The sequence below is a fragment of the Giraffa tippelskirchi genome, chromosome 6 (genome assembly GCF_054371585.1).
Source record: "Giraffa tippelskirchi isolate mGirTip1 chromosome 6, T2T-mGirTip1v1.2.pri, whole genome shotgun sequence".
NCBI lineage: Eukaryota > Metazoa > Chordata > Mammalia > Artiodactyla > Giraffidae > Giraffa > Giraffa tippelskirchi.
In genome coordinates this window covers 125,635,533-125,655,383 of record NC_137280.1, presented here as the reverse complement: position 1 = coordinate 125,655,383, position 19,851 = coordinate 125,635,533, and the positions used below count along the sequence as shown (strand labels likewise).

The following is a 19,851-nucleotide window of genomic DNA, read 5'->3' as shown; positions in this document are numbered from 1 at the left end:
GGGAAAGCCTGGGGCCCCTGACCCTGTTTGGCTTCTGTCCCACCTCAAGCTTTTTGCTGGTCCCAAGAAGGCAGGGTGGACGCTTGCTTCACTGGCTCTTCAGGACCTCTTCCTGCTCGCACCCGCTGCTGCCTTGTCCTGCACTCAAGAGTGTGGCCTTCTGTCCTCTGTCTGCTTCTTCAAGGTTTAGGCACTGCTTTCTCCACCCAGCTTTCCTGTGACCCAGAAGCTGGGTTTTTTGTTATTTTAATTGATATATCAATCACATTCCTAAAATTCACCCTTTTAAAGTATACAGTTGTGGTTTCAGTATACTCACAAGGTTGTGCAGCCATCACCACTAATTCCAGAACATCTCATCACCCCCCAAAAAGACCCCATGCCCATTAGCAGTCACACCCCCTTTATCTCCTCCCCCAGGCCCTTACAATCACAAATCTACTGTCTCTGGATTTGCCCATTCTAGACATTTCATAGAAATGGAATTACAGCATCTGTGGCCTTTCTCTCTGGCTTGACCCCAGGCAGGCTGCTCTTGGTGCCCTGCGGTCTCTCTGGGCCGTTCAGAGGCAGGAAGCGGCAGACAGCAGGAGAGGTGGGCTTGGTCCCAAGGATCGGCTTTCCGCTTGAAGATACCAGGACCAGGAATGTGGATTCTACGAATTAATGAGAGTCTTGGGGATAACTCCCAGCAGTTAGGACAGGAACTCATGGAGGGTCTAGTTCTTCTCTTCCTATTAGGGTGGCAACTGAAGCTTCACTAGCCCTTAGCCTATCGGGCTGAGGTCTCTTTATAGGGTTCTTCCTGGGCTCCCCAACATACCTTTCCTCACCCTTCCCCCTTCAGACACCCACACACACTGCACCCCTGCCCTTGGCCTTTGGGTCACCACTGCTGCCCTTGAAGAGGTGGACAAGAGCTCGCTGTGTGGGCATGGCCCAAGGGATAGGGGGTTGGCCTCAGATGATGACAGTGCGTGGCTGTGCTCCCCTTTGCAGGAGCCCCTCTGGCCGCCTGCGGAAGCCTTCCCTGCCCTCGGCTGACTGACAGTGATTTTGGCCTAGGAGCTTCCTGAGGACTGCCAAGAAAACAAACTACTACTACTGTTTACTAAGCTTGAGTCTGTTTACATCCAACGACTCTCCAATGAGAAAACAGATTTTGAGTACTTTTCTCTCTACCTGCTGATACTTGAGCCCCACTCTGTCTGCAGAGCTGTATTTACACTCTTGTACTGCTAGAGCCAGACTTGCTCTCCCCGCTTGCACCATGCTGTGCCCTGACTCCTACCCCCAACAAAGGTATCTTCCATGTGTCCTTGGCTCTTTTTCCCTCCTTTATAAGAAGGGCCTCTGAACTGACCCGGGCACATGCGTGTGCGTGGCTTCTGGCCGAGTGTCTGCTGTAGAGATGGAGAGGGATTGGAAACTGGCCTTCTGTGGACAAGATGGCTTGTGTCTTCTCTTGCAGGCGTCAGGAAGGCAGCGTGTGCAGCCACATCTCAGCTAGTCTCAGAGCTGACCAAGGAGGATGCCATGACCTGTGTTCCTGCCAAGATGCATAAGAAGAGCGAGGAAGTCCCCACCATCCTCGAGGAGACCACAGAGTTGCTCGGCCGTGCAAGCTAAGCCACGTCCTGGGGCCACGGCAGCTCCATGGTGGAGCCCCAGACTGTCCCGCCCGCAGCATGTGCCTGAAGGGCCGCGGAGGTGTTCCTCTGCGGTGGCCGCTCCCATCACCCTGACCCCACGTTACTCTCCGGCATGCTGCTCTCTGCCCATCACACACAGCTTCAGCTGCCTGGAGGCCAGAAGGAAAGGGCAGTAGGGGGGCCCGAGCCCAACCAGGGCAGTCCTGGCTCTTGTTACCAAAGCAGGCTCCGCGTTTGCTGCCTTAACCCCAAGTGTCTCTGCTGTTCTCTGGGGCCTCGTCTCAGATGAGGCCCACCTGCTTTCTCAGCCCCTGCCTCTCCAGTGGGCTTTGCCTAGGTCAATCATGCTGGGTTTGTGCTTTTCTGTTGTTTTCTCTGGTCCTGAGAGCAGCATGGGCTTAGGAACCTCTGGGCTCCATCCCCCCAGCTCTGCTCTGCCTGCCCCGGCTCCTGTTGTCTACTACTGGTGGGGAGGCACTGGGAGGTGCTTCCAAGGAAGTGGGGAGCCGATCCCCCTCCCTACCCCACCATTTGAGAAAGACTTCCCAAAACAAGGAGGACCTAGACCACATTTACCTGTCCTGCTGTGGCCTAGGCCAGGCCCTGGGGGCAGGTGGGCAGAGCAAGGGTGGGCTGGAGCCGCCCCCAGCCTGCTGCCGGGCTGTGCGCCCTGGCCTCCTTCGACCCTCCCTCCGTACCAGCCCCAGCGGCTGAGCCACAGGCCCTCCTCATGTCCTCCCCAGAGCTTTGGTCTCATCTGAAAGTGTGGGCTGTACTGTGACCATCCCCACACCTTACCCTCTGTCTCCAAGGAAAGGGGAGGTGGAGCCTCCTGGTTGAGAAATTGTTTTGCAAATGGATCTATTTTTATATGAATTTTTTTTTTTAAGAAAAATAATAACCCTGCCTCCTTTCCCCTCCATAATGTAAGAGGCTTTGATGGCAGGTTCCAGAGTCCCTGGGATTTCTCACCACAAGCCTCAATTCTGAGCAAGCCCCCTGGACCTCCACTCAGCCCTCAAGCCTCTGGGCCCTCGAGGCAGACTCTCAGCCCCAACATCTGACTCGGGGGCCAGAGGCGGCTCTTCTCTGGTTGAGCTGGACCAGGCCTAAGCATAATAGGAGCTCTCAAACAACAAAGAGTTTTTATAAATTTAATATATTTATCAAGCCAAATGTGCAGATGCTAACTGGACGCTCTGGAGAAGTGGGCCCAGGGACGCCCCACCCTGTTCTCTCTTCAGCAGTGGGAAAGGCCACATGCTTCGGTGGCCACAGCCACAGGAAGCTCAGATTCTCGGGCTCAAGGTAACACTTTGCCCTCCTGCGCTCCTCTCAGTTTCCTACCCCCAGGTAGGGGGTGAGAATGGCACTGGACAGGCCTGGCCCCAAAGTATAGTTCTTAGAGCAAGGGGAGCTTAGGAGATCTTAGGCTCTTCCAGGGAGGCCTTGAGGCTGGGCAGAAGGGTTCTGGTTGCCAGAGCCTGGTTGCAAAGGGGCACCAGCAGTGCTGAGCTAGTGCTGGGAGGGGGGGCCTGCTAGTCCCCTCAGTCCCCTCCTCCTTGCTGACATCTGGGGCTTTGACCCTTTCTTTTTTAATCTACTTTTGCTAAGATGCGTTTAATAATAATAAAAAAGGGACAAAATGCAAACCTGTTTTCCTCGCCTCTTGGGCTTCTGGGATGTCATCACCTCCAGTTTGTTGGGTTTGTTTCCAACTGTTAATAAAGCATTGAAACAGTACTGCCTTCCAGCTTCTTTTGTGAATTTGTGCACTCTTTTCTCTTCACTGTCATCCAGGCTCCTCCACTGTTGTCCTGCCTCAAGCCTATGACTGACTTCACAAATCATCAGAAGGGTGGCAGCACCTTCGTGTGCTGGCTGGGTGCAGGGCTGGCTGCCTCTGTAAGGGAGTGGGGCCCCAGTTCAGCCCCTGCCTTTCTTCATTGCTGCCTGTTAGCTCAGAACCCTTTTCTGAGACCCCACCCCCACCTCCCCATGACCCCAGACTTCACCTGCAGTTTCCTGGCAGTACCTGGGCCTCTTGCTAAGGAAGCCTGTGACTGCCATTCTCCCCCATTCCCCTCCCTCCGGACACACTTGGTGGCTACAGACCACCCTCCGGGCTAGGGCTTACCCTGGGGTGGAAACCTGAGCCTTCCCAGCAGAGGTCAAAAGACGGAAGTCTTGATATTCAGACTTGTTTGAGCATGCTGTGGCCTGCACAAAGAAACCTTACAGGCCAGACCCAGGATATACATGGAGGGGCTTGGAGAGGACAAGAGGCCATTTGGGCAGCTCTGGAACTAAAAGCCTCATTAAGTAGCCCTGGAGCCTGGGCAGCTACCTCTCCAGGATGGCTGGGGATGTGGAGGTGGGCTCCCCGCGTCCTTCCTCCCTACCCTTGGAGGCCACGCATTTCTGGCTTAGGCCCTACAGGCACACATACCAATCGGGACCAACCACAGCTGCTCACACGCTCTGCTCTGCCAGTCTCCTGCCGCGCCTGGAATAGAACCCAGGGGACCGACACCCCGCCCTCTGCAGCCTGGCTCTCAGAAACCAACACCCTGCTTCCATCCCAGCAGCCGCGCACACCACCCTTCCTCCCACGCAAGGAGGCCGCCCCCAGAAGCTTATGTGGAAGGCTCGGTTTCCATGACAACGGACTTCAGGCGCTGGCAGAAGCTTGACCGGCTCCAGGAGAATACACAGGATGCCCAGAGACAGCCACCCCCCACCCTGCCGCTAGGCATGCCCTTACCCTCACCGACCCCCTGATAACCCTAGTGGGTCTTTCTATTCTTCCGCTCCTTCTGGCCTTTCCTCCTACTCCATTGCCTGCAGCTTTGGCGGCAGCAACCTCCAATCCCTCCTTCCTTGGAGGAGGCAGGAGGTGGGCTAGACCAGTAGTGAAAGCGCCGAGAGAGGAAGGAGGGGAGCGTTTGGTCTGCGGATGATCCGATGTCCGGCGTGCCCTTTCTGTCCCCTTGACGCCCCGCTCCCCCTTTCCTGCACACAGGCAAGGAAGCGGCGAACCCTGCGTTTCCATGGCTTTGCTACAGAGAGGCAACCTAGAATGGAATTCCAGATGGGAAAACAGGCGCAAGCTGTAGACTGGGCCTCTGGCATCCCCTCCCTCCCACCCTCGCGGCATTCCCAAGCCCCCTGAGGTGGGGGGAGGGGCGGGGTGGAAGAGGGCGGGCAAAGGAGAGTCCACCCTCCACCCGCGAAGCTGGGAGGGCGCTCTGGGGTGGTCACTTGAGCAGGGAAGGGGCGGAACTCAGGAAGCGTCCACAGCCCGCCTCCAGCTCTGTGTTCAGCCCGCGCCACCCCCTCTCACGAGTCTGCTCTTCTGCCTGGAGACAGCGGCAGACAGAAAACTGCGCACTGCCACGTCGCGCTCAGAAATCCCTCCTCCACTGCGGCCCCGCAAGCCGATTACACACACAGTGTACAGTCCCACAGCCACCATGACGGTCAATCGGACACCGACTATATGCACAACCGTGCTGCACGCATACACAGCCGCATTTAACAATTATACACAGATACTCAGGCAGTGACACAAAACCGAGACGCAACGCAATCATCGCCTCCCGATCCCGCTCTTCCAACATACTACTCTGAGCTCATCACTTCATCCATACATGCCAGGAGCCCCCATCTCTTACACAGAAACAGCCAACCTTTCAGAAGAAACCTTTTAATTTTTCAAAGAAAAAAAGCCATATAAATATTAGAGTATAAAACTTGCGTGAGACACAGGAAGGGGGTGGGGTCGGGAGCTACGTGACTATGCAAAGAGAAGCGCTTAGAGGAGTCAGTACGCGGGAAGGGGGTCGCCGCAGCGCGTGGACACAGCACAAAACACAGCACGGGCCGCCGCGGGCGGGTTCGGGGACAGACGGCTGCGCGGAGCCCGCTGCCCGCTCGCCGTCACGAAAAATACGCCGCACTATACACTATTGGTTATTCTACACCAGCTGAAAGAGGGAGGGGGTTTCTATACTAAGTAAGGGCTGGGGTGGGGTTCTCGAGAAGCCCCGCTGGGTGAACGGGACCCCGGGGGCAGAGGGGTGAGCAGAGGAAGGTCTATGCACAAGGAGGCACTGGGGGACTTTAACCAGGCTCTGGCCACGAGGGGGCGGACTGGGGGCCTGGGCAGTGGCCTTCACAGAGAAGGAATGGCACCTGGCAAGGTGAAGGGCTGGGGTCGCTGGGGCGGGGGGCCCTGTGGAGAAGCCTTGATCTCAGGCTGACACTTTCTGTCCACTTGGTCCCTGCTCTAGCTCCCTTCCTTCCCAACCCAGGGAGCAAAAATAGCCGAGCGGGCCCCTCCCTCCCTACTGGGGCCACAGGGATCCTTCCACCAGCAGCACCTCTGGAGTACCCAGCACCCACAGAGGCCCCTCTGACCTCTCCAGGGGACCTGTCCCAATCCTGCTCAGAGCTGTCTTGGACCACAAGGCCAGTTCAAACCCACCGGTGCTGGAAGCTCAGCCCACCGCTGGCTGCCAGGCTGCCCTGTACATGAGAGATGAGGGTCCAGCCTGGGTCATGGCTTCTGGCTGGAACTTGGGGATCTGGTCGGTACCCTGGGGCATACAGAGCCTCCTACAAGGCCCTGTTAACTGACGGGACCAAGCTTTGTCCACCTCCCATTCATACCCACACCCTTCTTTGTCTTAGCACCCCACACTGTCTCAGAACATGCAGTGGGGTCACTTGTTTGGGGAGGGGGAAGTCACAGCATGCAGTGGGAACATCAAATGATGACAAACAGAACAGAAGACTGGACCCCAGGGTGTTGGGAAGAGGCATGGTAACAAAATGCCCTCCCTAAATCCAGCAAGCATCAGTACCATGGGAATGGTGACCATGTCTCCCCAAAACTTGAGCTTGGTCTCAGGTTCTGGAAGGAGGTGAAGGGACTGGCACCAAACCATGCTTTTGGGGTAAGTTTGAGAATTGAAGGAGAGGTCAAGAAGTCATGATGCCCTTCCAACTCTTCAGAACTATGAGCCTTTTTAGGTCACCAGGTACCTCAACACCCCAACCATCTTAAGAAAGAGTAGAAGGGTGGGCTGGGGTGGGGTAGGCAGGAAGGAGGTAGGGGATGGGCCTGATTGAATTTGGAAGATGGAGGAGTTCAGCTGTAACTGAAGTGGGTGTGATAAATGGTGTCTACACGAACCCCACTACCCCCATGGGCACAGCAAGTGATTGGATGGGGGTTCCCAGCAGAACTCCCTTTGCATATTCAATCCCCTGGGGGCAGAGGGGGGGGTGTTGACTGGGCACTTGTTTCCATTTCCCAAGGGAAGCATGGCCTGGGCCCCTACCAGTTTCCTGGGGGTGAGCCCTGAAATCCGAGGCCTGGGCACAGGTAGGGAGAGGCTGGACTGGCTGGGGAGGGAGGCTGCCCTGTGGCTCCAGGCCTGGCCTCCACGTTACTTCTTTTCCTTTTTGCCCGACTTCTTCTTGTTGCCATTGCCCCCTGCCGGGGCCTTGCCATCACGCTTGCCAGCTGCGTTGGTCAGAGTGGCGTTGCTGCCAGGGATGTAGACATTCTGGCGGTAGTCGGGCACATGCTGCAGGGTGAACTGGGGCCCGTAGCGGGCACTCAAGCCCATGGTGCCGGCGCCCCCTCCCAGGGTGGAGCTCCCATCAGCGGCTTCTGCAGAGACAAGGGAAGGTCAGGGGCTAAACCTCAGGGTCCCCAAGTCCCTCTCTTATAGCACCAGCAGGGAGAGCACTGGACACGCCATCCTGACCCACAGGGTAGAGCTAAGAGGCTCCAGAGTGACCCCCTAGGTTTGTTTCCTAGTTCTTTTACCCACTAGTCAAGTCTACCTTAACCTCCCTATGTCTCCTCAGATTTCCGAATTGCAAAATGAGTATAATAATGGTACCTACCTCCTCTGGTTTGGTGAAGGCTAACCAGGATTACAAGCACCTTGTAACCAAGATTACATACATCAAGCACCTAGAATAGTGCCCGCTGCCTGGTAAGGGCGTCAAACACACTAGTTGTCATCTGTCTCCAGGCTGAGACTTGGCTCTTGAGACCCTGCCCCAGCCTTTCTCTGGGCAGTCTCTCTGGTCTCCATGCTCGACCTCCATGGTTCCTGCAGGTTCCTAGCCTGTTTCACCCAGTGCCAAGCACAGAGTAGTCACTGAGTCATTCTGTTTTGAGTGAGGGGTGGGGGTTCTTCCAGGGATTCATTTCAGAACAGCAATCGATGCCTACTCTGTGCCAGAGACCTTGCTAGATGCTGCATGTGCATGATGGCGTCTAACCTGCACGCAGCACTCCAGGGAGGTGTGTGCTAGTACCCTGCTACAGAGATGAGAGAAGTCAGGGTCAGAGGAGGTAAAAGACTTGCCCAAGGCCACACCAGCCAGGATGGGGGGGGTAGGGGTGAGGCCTAAGTGCATCCTAGGTGTAGCTGTAGGGTATGGTCACCACCAGCAGAGGCCTGAACCTCATCACTACTCTGAGGGTGAAGAAGGGGAGAGGCTGAGAAGATGACAACTGACCGCAGGACCAGCTGTCTTATGTCCAATGTGGGCCCAGGCTCACAGTGTCAGAGTAGGTGACATCACAGAGTCTGCAGCCCGGCTTCCTGCTCTGCACAAGGAGAAACTGGGGTCCAGAGGACTGCAAATTCCGGCCCTGGCTCAGCATCACCTGGGAGCCTGACAGAATCACAGACTCTCAGAATCTGCATTTGAACACCATATCCCGGTGACATGTAGCTCCAGGCGATGTGTGGCACGTTGAAGGGAGAGAAACACAGAAGACCCCGCTTCACTGAGGTTGTGTGAGGATTCCAGGAGCAAGTGCTTCACTCAGTGCCTGGGCACTTGGAGAGAGCTCGCTAAAGGTTAGCTGTTGGCAGCATCACTGTCACCGTCACCACACTGTGTGTCACTGCCTCTCCCCTCCATAGGGGTTAAAAAAAAAAAAAAGAACAATACGGGGTTTTGATGACTCTGCTGCATTCAGGAGGGCTCCTGTTGGAGTCCTTCAGCAGCTAGAGAGTTAAAGCCCCAGAAATGCCCAGCCCAGCCCCCAGCCAACAGAAGGGCTCCCCCGACCTGGCCTCCCTCTACCCCCACCCTAGACCTTGGGAGTGCGCAGAGAGGGTGACTAAAGCCAGAGAAGCTGAGTAATCCTGGGACATCAACCAGGGATTGAGAAATAAGACAGGAAATATTTCCAAAGAAGAGAATCAGAGGGGGAGGGGCGCAAGGGGAAGCAAAGGAGAGAGGAGGCTCAGGTTTCCACAACCTCCATTTCAAGTCCCAAATCCCAGCATCCGGCGGTCTTCACGGGGCGGGGAGGTGGGTTGGGTGGGAGGGAGCAGCACCCACTTCCTTCTCTCCTTCCCCCGGCCCTTTCATTCCACTGACATTTCTACATTTTCCCTAATTAACTCCAGGAGGGAGCCACCCCGACCGCCCGCCCCCTCCCCTCCAGTCTGGGAATATAAGTGCTGGGGGGAGGGGCCCAGATCTGGCTTCTAGAGCCAGGGATCCTGAGTGATTTAGGGGCAAAGAGGGGAGGCGTCAGAGGCGCCAGTGAGAGAGAGAGAGCGAGAGAGAAAGAAATGGGCACCAAAAGGGGGAAGGGAGGCAGAAATAGAAAGATAGGAAGGGCTGGATTGGGTAACTGGAAGCCAGACCCACCCACATCCTACACACACCCAGGATCTCTCAGAAGCACTGCAGCAGACAAAAATGACAAAGCCAGCCCCTGCCATCCCCTCCCTAGAAGCACAGACCTGATGTTGGCCTGCATTATGGGATGCACTGAAGTGGGGCTGGCCAGGAGGGAAGAAGATGGGGAAACCCAGAGTGTAACACAAAAACAGGCCGACCTTGAGTTCTGTCTCGTCAGCTCTGCCACTAAGGAGCCAGCCATGTGACCTTGACCGAGGCCCTGTCTGACCCCAACCTCAGCTGGACTGCAGACTCTGACCTTCTGCAGAATCAAGTCTCCAAGGGGGCCTCCTTCTCCCCCTGCAATCTTAGTCTGGGCAGGAACTGGGATCTTCCCTGAGCGCAAGGAGAAACAGATTCTGAAGAGCAGCAAGGAAGAACCTGGGCAGCCTCTGGCCTGGAGGAGGTGAAGGCACTGCCTGCCTCCACTCCCCTCTCCCACTCCAGCCTCACCTCAGGGAAATGGCTCCCAGCCCCAGCGTCCCCCCTCTGCCCTGCCCTCCCCACCCTGGGGCTGCAGGCAGAAGCTCCAAACAACCCGAGGCCTGCTCAAACTCACCAGGGCCGGCTGAGCCACAGACAGCAGCCTCCTTGAGAGCACACCTTCCCCTCAAATGTTTATGTAAAAAGCCTCCCAAGTGTACTTACTCTCCCCACTCACTTACTCGCTTGCCCTCAGCAGCCCCACAAGCCTGGCCGGGCTGGACTCCAGGAACCTCTCTGGCTCCAGGGCCAGGAATTGGGTGTGAAAGTGAGAGGAGGGCCTGACCCCGCCACCTCCACCCCCAGGGTCCATCCCCCAGGGCCAGGGTTTACACAGGGTCAGGCCCTGTGTGGGCAGGAGGGGTGGAACCCTGACAGCCTGGGTGACCCCAGGGACCTCCTGGGAGGGTCTGGGGCTATAAATACTGACTCCATTTCTGTTTTTAAAATCTGGATTTAGGCTAAAAAGGTTGCTCCCTGGCTTTAGGGTTTAAAGCCACAACAGCTAAATATACCTCACTCTTTGTTTACTTCCCTCAAGAGTCCAACTTGGCGTCTTCTCAGACCCCGCCAACTGCCTCTCTCATACTCAGGGTCTGGCCTCTCTAGAATAACAGCGGCCCCACCACCACCACCCACCACAACCCCCCCACCCCGGAACCTGGGCCAGCCCTGTCTTCCCAGAAGGCTGGCGCCCCTGCCGCTGCTCCCTTCCTCTTCATCAGCCGTGGGCCTGGCCCCTCACGGCCTCAAAGACATCCAGGGAAGCCTTGTCAGATTAAACAAATTAAAATAAAGGGTGCCCAGTTAAATGTGAATTTCATGTAAATTTTTTTTTTAGTATATAGTTATGTTCCAGTTCTAACATTTGGGACCTACTTATGCTAAAATACTATTTTTTGTCTATCTGAAGTTAAAATTTAACTGGCCACCCTGTATTTTATTTGGAACCCCAATCTGGGAGAATAACACAGCATTAAGAGAAACCTGTTGGCCTAAAAGGGAAACAGGCTGGATGGAAAGGCAGACGTGGTCACTGGAGCAGACAGGGCATGAACTTAGGAGCAAGCTGGGTTAGAATCTCCAGTCTGCAGCTCAAAATGGGGGCCTTCGAGCAAGCAACTTCTCAGTCCTCTCATCTGTCAAGCGGAAGGACTCAGACCTGCCTTGCAGAGCTGTGAGAAGATCCACCGACATGAGGCCCATCATGCTTACCAGGCACGAGCTGGGGCAGCGTGCAGGCACGACGGCAGCAATTATTGCTCTGACTTTACCTGATTCTCCACTAACCAGGCCTCCAGACACACTGGACAGGGGGGCTCTCAGTTCACTGAGTAAGGCCAGTGCCTGAGTCCCCCACCAGCCTCCATGTACGCCCAGGGTTGGTTGCTCCAGAAGCTAGTGCTTATTAACAGGCATTATTCTAATTCTACCTTCTATCCCAACATGGGTCAAAAGACACCATCATCTATCAGTTTTCACCACTGCATATGGTGCCCTTCCTCTCTGCCAATCTTGTCCTGAGGCCTTTATGACACTACAGTGAGAGCTGTTGTTCCTGTACCAATGTTACAGTCAGTGAGACCTCAGCCCAGAGGGCGCGAGTCACTTGCTTGAGGACTCACAGCTAAATGGTGATGCCAGGATTGGAATCCAGGCCAGCCTGCCTCCAAAGCCTGTGCTCTTCAGCACTAATGACATTATTCACCCTCCATGCTCAGGACTCTTGGTTGTCATCCCTGAAGAGTAGCATCACCTGAATCTCTTATCGTTGAAGGTCTTTGTACCTTGTGGGAAAACCAAAATCCTGCTCTAGAAGTGGGGGCAACAACAAAAAAAGAGAAGGGGTCCCACAGGTCCAGAGTGTGTTTCCTACTGGGAGTATCCACACCCACTTCCATGGCTTCAGGGCGGGCTCAGATCAGGCCCCAATACTATGTGCTTTACCATATCATTTCACTGAATCCTCACAACAACCCTTTGAGGTCTCTGTTCTCATTTTCTTGATTGAAGAAACTGAAGTGTAGAGAGATTAAGCAAATTGATCAAAGGCACAAAGATTGTAAGTGGCAGAGCTAGGACCCGATCTATAGGTGTCCCTTCCGGGGCAACACTTGTAACCACTGCTCCCTACTTCTCCTGCAAGGATCTTTCCTTATTTACTCCCCTCTGGGCATCCCAGAGCCCCCATCCCTCAGCTACTCCCTAACCTGTCTATATCCTGGAATTAAGGGCTGTCTCAGACCAGCTGATGTATAGGTTGGAAGCCAGTCTCAGGGCACAACGCTGTGGGATGCACCCCAGGACCCCAGGTCTCCCACTCCACACATGTTGGCACAACTTACCACTGGCGGAGGCCAAGATCATGGCTTGCAGCATCTCTGTGTCGAACTGGTTGTTGGGCCAGGTGCCGGTTTCATCGCCATTTTGGGATCTGCGGAAAGAGCAGGCTGCTGAGCGGGCTCTCCAAGCCACCCCACCCCCACCCCTCCTGTCCTCGCTCAGGGCCCCCGGATCTAGTGCCCAACCCCAGCTCACGCCCAAGACCTGCCCCTTTCAGCAAGGTAGGAGGGAGCTTACACAATCCTTCAGAAGCCAGACCCCCACCCGCCAGTCCCCCAAACCAGCTTTCTACCTATCGTTTCTGACACCATGGCCCTTGGAGGGAGGGGGCAGGACGCACTGTAGCTTCCCTCCCCACCCCCGCGAGGGAGCAGCGGCTCACGGGAAGGGAGAGCAGACCCTCTCCTGAGGATGGTGGAGGGTGGGAAATGGGAGAGAACGTGCAAGAGCTAGAGAAAGGCCTGAGAACCTAGACAGAACCTAGAGGCAGAGGCTGGGAGGCCCACGAGGTGCTGGGGCAGGGGGAGAGGCTGCTAAAACTCAACTCTGATATGCTTCAGTGGCTCACTCAGGCCTCAGGATAAAATCCACAGGCACCTGAGAACCAGCCCTTCCTATTTCCCAAGAACCCCACTCCCAGCATTCTATCGTGAACCCCTTCTGAGTCCCCTTCCTGATTCCTCACTCTCTCTTACTGGCTCCTTTTGGTCAGATACTGCTTCCTAGAATGCAAGCTTCCTATCTCTGCCTTGGTAACGTGAAGTGAGTAAGTTTGTCAGAGGGGACCCCTGGGCCCACCCAGGCTGGGTTAGGTGCCTCTGTCGTGTTCCCACCCCCACTGGCTGCTCTCTGGTGGCTCTAGGCCCACGGGGAACTGCCATCGTCCTACCCCTACCCCCGCCAATCCGCTCCACCCACAGAACCAGTTCCTTGAGCTTTGGGAACAGGGCTGTGCCTGTTTCCTACTGAAGCACCTAGTTAACAACTTTAGATGCTCTAAACATTGAGAAAAACATGAGGTGATTCATAATTGTTAAAAACGTTAACCTGAACTCTAAGGAATGATACCCCAACCTGGACTTTTCCCACAGTAATTTTACTCCTGAGCTTTAAGGGAATTTCCAAGGCTCAAATGATTTCCATTTTCGAGGGGAAGCGGAAGCAGCCTGACACACAGTCTATTAGTTGACCTCTGCACTGTCTGGAACAATGAAATTCCTCAATGAATGCTTGTTGCCTGAATTAATAAGGAAAGCCCTACTGAGAAAATTAGGTCACTATGAGGTAAGAAGCATTTTGCACCAGGGGAGGGGCTGGAGGGCAGGCCCTGAAGGCATGCAAGTTGGGGTGGGGGAGGGACGGAGTGTAAAAGTGTGTGTATTTTGTCACGGTGGCTGAGCAGAGTCAAGAACAGCTTTATGCTTTTTCCAAGGTCTATCCTTGCTTATGGTTTCTCCTGATCTGGAATTCGCAACTCAGGCAGATGGATGCAGTCTAAGGCCCAGGTCAGCTGTTGTGTGGTACCCTCTTTGCTGTCACAGCAAATGTAGAGTTAGGGCTGGAGGAGAAAGCAGGAATGTCATTTCTCCCTCTGCAGTGTGGGAAGAGCTGGAACTCTGGGTTCACTTATTCAACCAGTATTTATTGAGCAATTATTGTGTGCCAGACACGGGGCTGGGTGCTGGGTTTGTAACTGTGAACATGATTGAAATAGCCCGGTGTTCAGTCTCCACTGACAGGCTGACAGTAAATAATTACACGATCTGCTGCTGCTAAGTCGCTTCAGTCGTGTCCGACTCGGTGCGACCCCATAGACGGCAGCCCACCAGGCTCCGCCGTCCCTGGGATTCTCCAGGCAAGAATACTGGAGTGGGTTGCCATTTCCTTCTCCAATTACACGATCACTGAATTGTAATTGTGACAAGTGCCACAGAGGCAGAGAGCAGGGGTGTAGGCGAGTCCTGACCTAATCGGGGTTAGGGAGACAGTGCAGGCTTCCCCAAAGAAGAGACAGGGAATTTAAATCTGAAGAAACCATCCAGGTGATATGGAGGAGAATGCCAGTCAAAGAAAAGTCGGAGGATAGAAAATCAACGCTCTGTAACTGCCGACGTAAAGACCAATTTAGGCAAGATCAGCAGTGAATACTCACCTATCACCCACAGATCACTGACTAGTCACCAGCATTTGAAAATACCTTTGTAACACAGAGATGTGGGGGTACCACTTTAACCCGGTCAACAAACTGAGCATCACTGACCACGGGACAAGCTGACAGGAAATGACTCCCAGCCCAAAATGTAGAGTCCCCCACACAGTATTCCTACAAGACTGTGTAACCTGACCTCGCTGTGAGAAAATGATCCCCGAACACAGCCTCTGGGATGTTTTGAAAGACAACTGGCCTGGAGTCTTTAAAACATGTCTATGTCATCATACAGATACACACCCTCCAAAAGGCAAGGAGGCTGTATCAGATTAAAGGAGATGAAAGAGAGGTAGCAAGCCAAAGCAATATATGCTCCTTGATTGAATTCTGGTGTTTTAAAAATAAAACAGGTTAAAAGGACATTTGGGGAATGTTTATGAAAATCTGCCAGTGGACTGTGTATTATTGCATTAATGTTAAAGTCTTCAAATGAGCATTCTTTTGTGGTTATATATGAGAATGTTATTGTTATCAGGAGAGAGATACTGAAGTATTTCAAATGTTTTTAGGTCTGTGACTCTCAAATGGTTCGGGAGTGAGTGTGTGCATGTTGCGAGAGAGAAAAGAGAAAATAAATGTGCAAAATTTTAACGACTGATGAATCTAAGTTTAAAAGAGTATCTGGATGTTCATCATATTATTCTTTCAACTTTAAGAGGTTTGAGCCATTTCAAGGTAAAAAACCGAGCGGTACAATTAAGTCAACTAGGAGAAGGGTAGTGTTGGGAGAGCTTTCCAAGCAAAAGGAGTAAAACGCCCCAGCCTCTGAGGCTGGGCGGAGCTCAGCGAGCTCAAAGCACTAACAAAGCCAGTGTGGCTACTACAGGACGTGGTGGTGGGGCTACAAAGTGTACACTAGAGATTGTGTTCTTATCCTAAGAGCTCTGGGAAGTCTCTAAGGTATATAAAAGGGGGTTGTCAATTAAGTATTTAAAGATCACTGTTAAGGTAGGTAAACTTCAACTTGGATTTTTTGTTAAAATATTTTAGTTTCTTTTATTGTTCTCTTCCAGGTGTCTAAATCTCCAGTCTGTTGTACTGGTAATTTAACTCTATAATAGAATAGTTTGCTGCCAACTCTTTATATTAAGTAATTTTTAAATATTTGTAGTATTGTTGAGTGCCTAATAAACCATTAAGTTATTGGCATTAAAAAACAGAAGATCACTGCTGCTCCCATGAGAAGACCGAGGGATGGGGGGCACCTCTGGGAGGGCAGGAGCCCAGTGACAGAGCCTCAGCCACCTCTGTCTCCATGACAACCCAGGAGTCCTCACTTGCAGGCAGACTGAGCTCTCTCTGGGCTCGCCTAGGGGTGCAGGGCTGAGGCAGGAGGGCTCAGGCTGAGACAAAGGGTCTAATGCATACAGTGGGGAGAGCAGATGGGGCAAGCAGCAGGAGGCTGTGGAGCAGACCACAGGGTCAGACACCAGGTTGGGAGGATACCCTGTGCCGGTGGGTGATGGTGTTGAGGGAATGAAGGTGAGTGGAAAAGTGGGCCTGGAACCATGACGGACTGGGCTGGGCTGCGAGGAGGGTTCTTAGGAAATGACTGAAGGCTGGAGGCCAAGCACATGGGCAGGAGATGAGTAGAGAGAGAGTTCTTGTTGAGCCGTTTACTGAGAGCTTCTTATTTCTGGGTACTGGGCTGACTAAATTATATACATATTGTCTATTTCAGCCCAAGAAACACCCGCAGTTAAGTGTTATCCTTATTTCCCAGCAGATGAAACTGGGGGCTCAGAGAGGTTGAGAGACTTTCCCAAAATCACACAGCTGGCAACAGGCAGCTGTTGTGAAATCACACAAAACTGGCCTAATGTGACTCCAAAGCCTATGATCTTATACATAACAACATACTGGGCTTCAGCAGGGATGGGAACTCTTCCAGGATTTGGGGAACAGTGAAAAATAATAGTGAAGGAGACGGATTATATCTAACTGACCATTTCCCAAGTGCCAGTGCCTGTGACAGGCCCTAGATTAAAGAGACAAAATGATCTTGCCCTAAGGAGTTTGTATTCTGGTGTGCTGGGGGTGTGTGTGTGAGCGACAACCCCAGAGGCCAGGCTGTGGTTAAATGCTCCCTGCATCCTGCTCAAAACAAGGAGAAGTATGAGGAAGTCACCCCTGATCTTAGCCTGGGTTTAACTGTGTTCAATCTAAGTGCATGTGTATCTTTTTGATGTAGTAAAAGCCTGTCTGCACCAGCGAAAATTTTTACCCATTAGAGAGGCTATTATGCAATAATTAAATGACTTAGGAAGAACTTTTCTTACGATGTGGTACAAAGAGAAAAAAAAAAAACAGGCTACAATACTGATGGACAGTATGACCTCAATTACTACCAAAAACAAACAAAACTAGTGAGAAATACACTACTTGACTGGGATTAAAATTTGCTGATATCCTGTGAACGAGTTTGTGATCAATTCGTCTAGATAATTAGACTTTAAAAAGCAGCAGCAGCAGAAACAAAAGAAGCAGGAGCAGAAAACCAAGAGCAGCCGCTTGCGCGTGCTGAATGTACCAAGAAGACAGTCTGAAATACATTTAAAAATATTAAGGGAGCTTAAGACATGAAACTCTCAACCAAATACAAAATGTGGACCTTAATTTGGATAAGCACACAAACAGGTTAACGGAGAGCAATATATAACTGGGGAAATCTGAATACAGACTAAATATTTGATGATATTAATTAATATTACTTATTACTATTAATTAAATTATTTTTAGTGTTAATGTGTTTAAAAAATGAATCTTCTGTTAAAGGTAGTGAAGACTGATGAAATACAATGGCTGTGATTTGTTTTAAAATAATTCGGTGGGAGGAGGGAGAAGCAAAACAAGTCAGGGGGTTAGCTGAAGATGGAGAGGGAGGCCAGAGAGGCTCATTACACCCATGTCTCTACTCTTGCACAAGTTTGAAATTTTCTGTATTAAAAAAGTTAGTGGTGGTTTCCCTGGGTTGTAAAATTATGAGTGATTTTAAAAACTGTTTTCTCTATTTCTCATGTTTCTATAACGAGCAAGGATTATGAGCAGAAAAAAGTAAGTTGCTATTGGTTTGTTTGTTGAATGGCTGCCCCAACGGAGGGAAAGATAGTGTCCCCCGGGGAAGGCAGAATAGAAGGGGAAAGGCAGTGTGGTGCCATCAAAGGAGAACAGTGTAGGGACCAGGGGAAGCCAAGTGGAGATTCTCCTCTGGGCAGAGGCTGGGAACAGCTGCAGGGAGGGGCCTGGGGCACAGCCCAAGAAAGGAGAACTGGCTTGCTGGGCTCAGGCTTGAGACAACAGCTGTTGGGACCAGAAGCCAAGGAGACAACCTGAGCATAGATGGTGGTGGAGAAGAGGAGCACCTGGCAGGCAAGGACTTCAGAAAACTCCCTTTTGTCCAGGCAACATGACAGAGCACTGGCTTGAACCTGAACCAGGTTTACGGAAGAACTCAACACTAGCCCTGCTCTGAACCTGGTGTACCAGTAGCCGAGATGGGCCAGAACCAAGGTTCAACTGAATGACAGAAACCACTTTTCTTCATCCTCTCACTCCCATTGACTCATCAGAATGGCAGCAGGGAAAAACTCCCACCACTCTGTTGATCCTGAGAGGGCTCACCACAGGGCCTTTGCAAATGCTCTTTCCTCCACCTGGAATGCTCTTCCCCTTTCTTTCAGCTGGTTGATTCTCAACCTCATTTCTTCCTGATGTCCTCCTGCCCCCTGACTAGGTCACATCCCTATTGAATACTCTCAAGACCTACTATATACTCTTCATAGCACTTAGGATAGTGGGAATCTCGCATTTTTTGAGTAATTATTTGATTAATATTTGTCTCCCTCACTACACTATAAACTCCCTGAGGAGGGAGATTATGTCTATCTTATATCTCCTATACCTAAAACAACACCTGTTACTATTTACTGAATGAATGAAAGAGGGAAATCACAGTTGCTGAACCAGGCCCCTAACACTGATTTTGTCTGGGCCCCTGTTGCAGCTCAATCAGAAATGTTGGTTCCTTCCCCCTCAAGCTACCAGAGGAAGGGAGAGTTCCTGAGCCTTCTCCTCCATCTCAAGAGCTCCCACGTGTACCTAGGCTACCATGTCTCTCATATAATGAAAAGGGACTTGAGGGTGGGATAAGCACCTAGTCCAGAAGGCACATCCTAGTCCACTGCTGAGGCTCCCAAGGCAGCAGTGAGCTCTGCTTCAGGGCCAGTATATGGCCTGGGGTGGTGGAGGGTCAAGGAAACACAAATTGCCCTGTATTTCTCATCACCTCAGCTCAAACGTCACTTCCCTTCTCTATACCCCTCCCTCATTACACTCACATAACTGTCTTAGAACTTACTGTGATTTGTAACTAGAAATGTTTTTAGTGTAATTTGTTGTCATTTTTCTGCCTTCCCTGCTGTCATGGAAGCCTATGAGTATGAGGATCGTGTCTGCTTGTTCACTCTTATACGCTAGTGTTTAGCACAGGGCCTGGCTCATAGTAGATGCTCAATAAATTCTTGTTGAATAAATAAATACATGAATGAATAAATGAATGACCTAATGGATAACCTGCAGGAAGGCTGGCAAGACTAGCAGGGAGAAAGGAGACAGCTGGGGTCAAGAGGTGGGCAAGGGCAGTCCAAATCATCAGCTTTCTAGGCCCCTGCTTTCTAGGGGCCTCAGCCAGGAACCGCCTGAGACTGTGATACCAGAGGTAGGATTCACAAGCGCGGGATCTGGAGTCTCCACCTTGCACCAAGGTGTCCTGGGCTCTGGTGGTAGTGAGGACTCAGCATCTGTAGCATCTGGATGGAATGTGGGCAAGCAAGCGTCCAGCCAGCAAAGAGCTGTGGAAGGCAGCCCAAGCTCTGTCCTCCCTCTGTCTCCTGGGCCTCTTGGACTCCACCAGGCTCCTGACTTCTAACAGGGAGGCCTGGCCCAGAGCCTACCCCACTCCCCTCAGACCAACTGCAGGTCTTTTTGCTGAAGTCCTCCCCCACTCCCTCCCTGCCCCAGGGTGTTCCTGTCTTAGCAGGAATTCATACCAGATGGATCTGGGCAGCTGGGGCAGCCTGGATGGGAGGATGTACTGCGGAGAGCAGGGATCAAAGGCTCTGTATGTGAGGGGCAGGGGAGGGAGAGCGCCTGGCGGGGCGGGGGTGGGGTGGGGTGGGGTGGGGTGGGGGTGGTGCTGCAGGCGCCCATGTGTGTGCTGGTTTGCCCACAAGTTTTAAGAAATGACAGACAGGGAGAGGGACGCAGAGTAAAAGTCAGGATAAAAGACCTAGAGATAAAGAAAGAGCAACAGAGAATGAGGCAAAAAGAGACAGAAAAGAGACTGAGAGAGATATACAGAAACAAAGAAACACAGGCTGAGAACAGAGAGGAAAGCAAAAATAGTGAGAGACTGAGAAATAGAGACTGGAGATAGAA

At 52.4% G+C, this 19,851-nt stretch overlaps 3 protein-coding genes across 12 annotated transcripts in view; 1 reads left to right on the top strand and 2 right to left on the bottom strand.

Moving 5' to 3' along the window:
• Positions 1-3,395, top strand: part of DIAPH1 (diaphanous related formin 1) — a 112,197-nt gene extending 108,802 nt beyond the window's left edge. For all 5 annotated transcript variants that reach the window (XR_014056934.1, XR_014056935.1, XM_081501079.1 and 2 more), the window contains one exon: positions 1,472-3,395. Coding sequence is in view for 3 of the 5 variants with exons in the window: in XM_081501079.1 (XP_081357205.1) it covers positions 1,472-1,629 (158 nt within the window). In the remaining 2 variants the exon portion in view is untranslated. The remainder of the gene's footprint in view (positions 1-1,471) is intronic.
• A 1,947-nt stretch (positions 3,396-5,342) lies between these two features.
• PCDHGC3 (protocadherin gamma subfamily C, 3) overlaps positions 5,343-19,851 on the bottom strand; it is a 110,442-nt gene continuing 95,933 nt past the window's right edge. For 4 of the 5 annotated variants that reach the window (XM_081501085.1, XM_081501084.1, XM_081501082.1 and 1 more), the window contains 2 exons: positions 12,209-12,297; positions 5,343-7,332 (listed from right to left, as the gene is read on the bottom strand). In XM_081501085.1, the coding sequence (XP_081357211.1) occupies positions 7,106-7,332; positions 12,209-12,297 (316 nt within the window). In that variant the 3' untranslated portion in view covers positions 5,343-7,105. Of the gene's footprint in view, positions 9,804-10,564; positions 12,298-19,851 lie in introns of all 5 variants that reach the window. The other variant, XR_014056937.1, reaches the window with a different exon arrangement.
• Positions 5,343-19,851, bottom strand: part of PCDHGB7 (protocadherin gamma subfamily B, 7) — a 95,420-nt gene continuing 80,911 nt past the window's right edge. For both annotated transcript variants that reach the window (XR_014056940.1, XR_014056939.1), the window contains exons 4-5: positions 12,209-12,297; positions 5,343-7,332 (exon numbers count right to left, since the gene is read on the bottom strand). The gene's annotated coding sequence lies outside the window, so the exon portion shown is untranslated. The remainder of the gene's footprint in view (positions 7,333-12,208; positions 12,298-19,851) is intronic.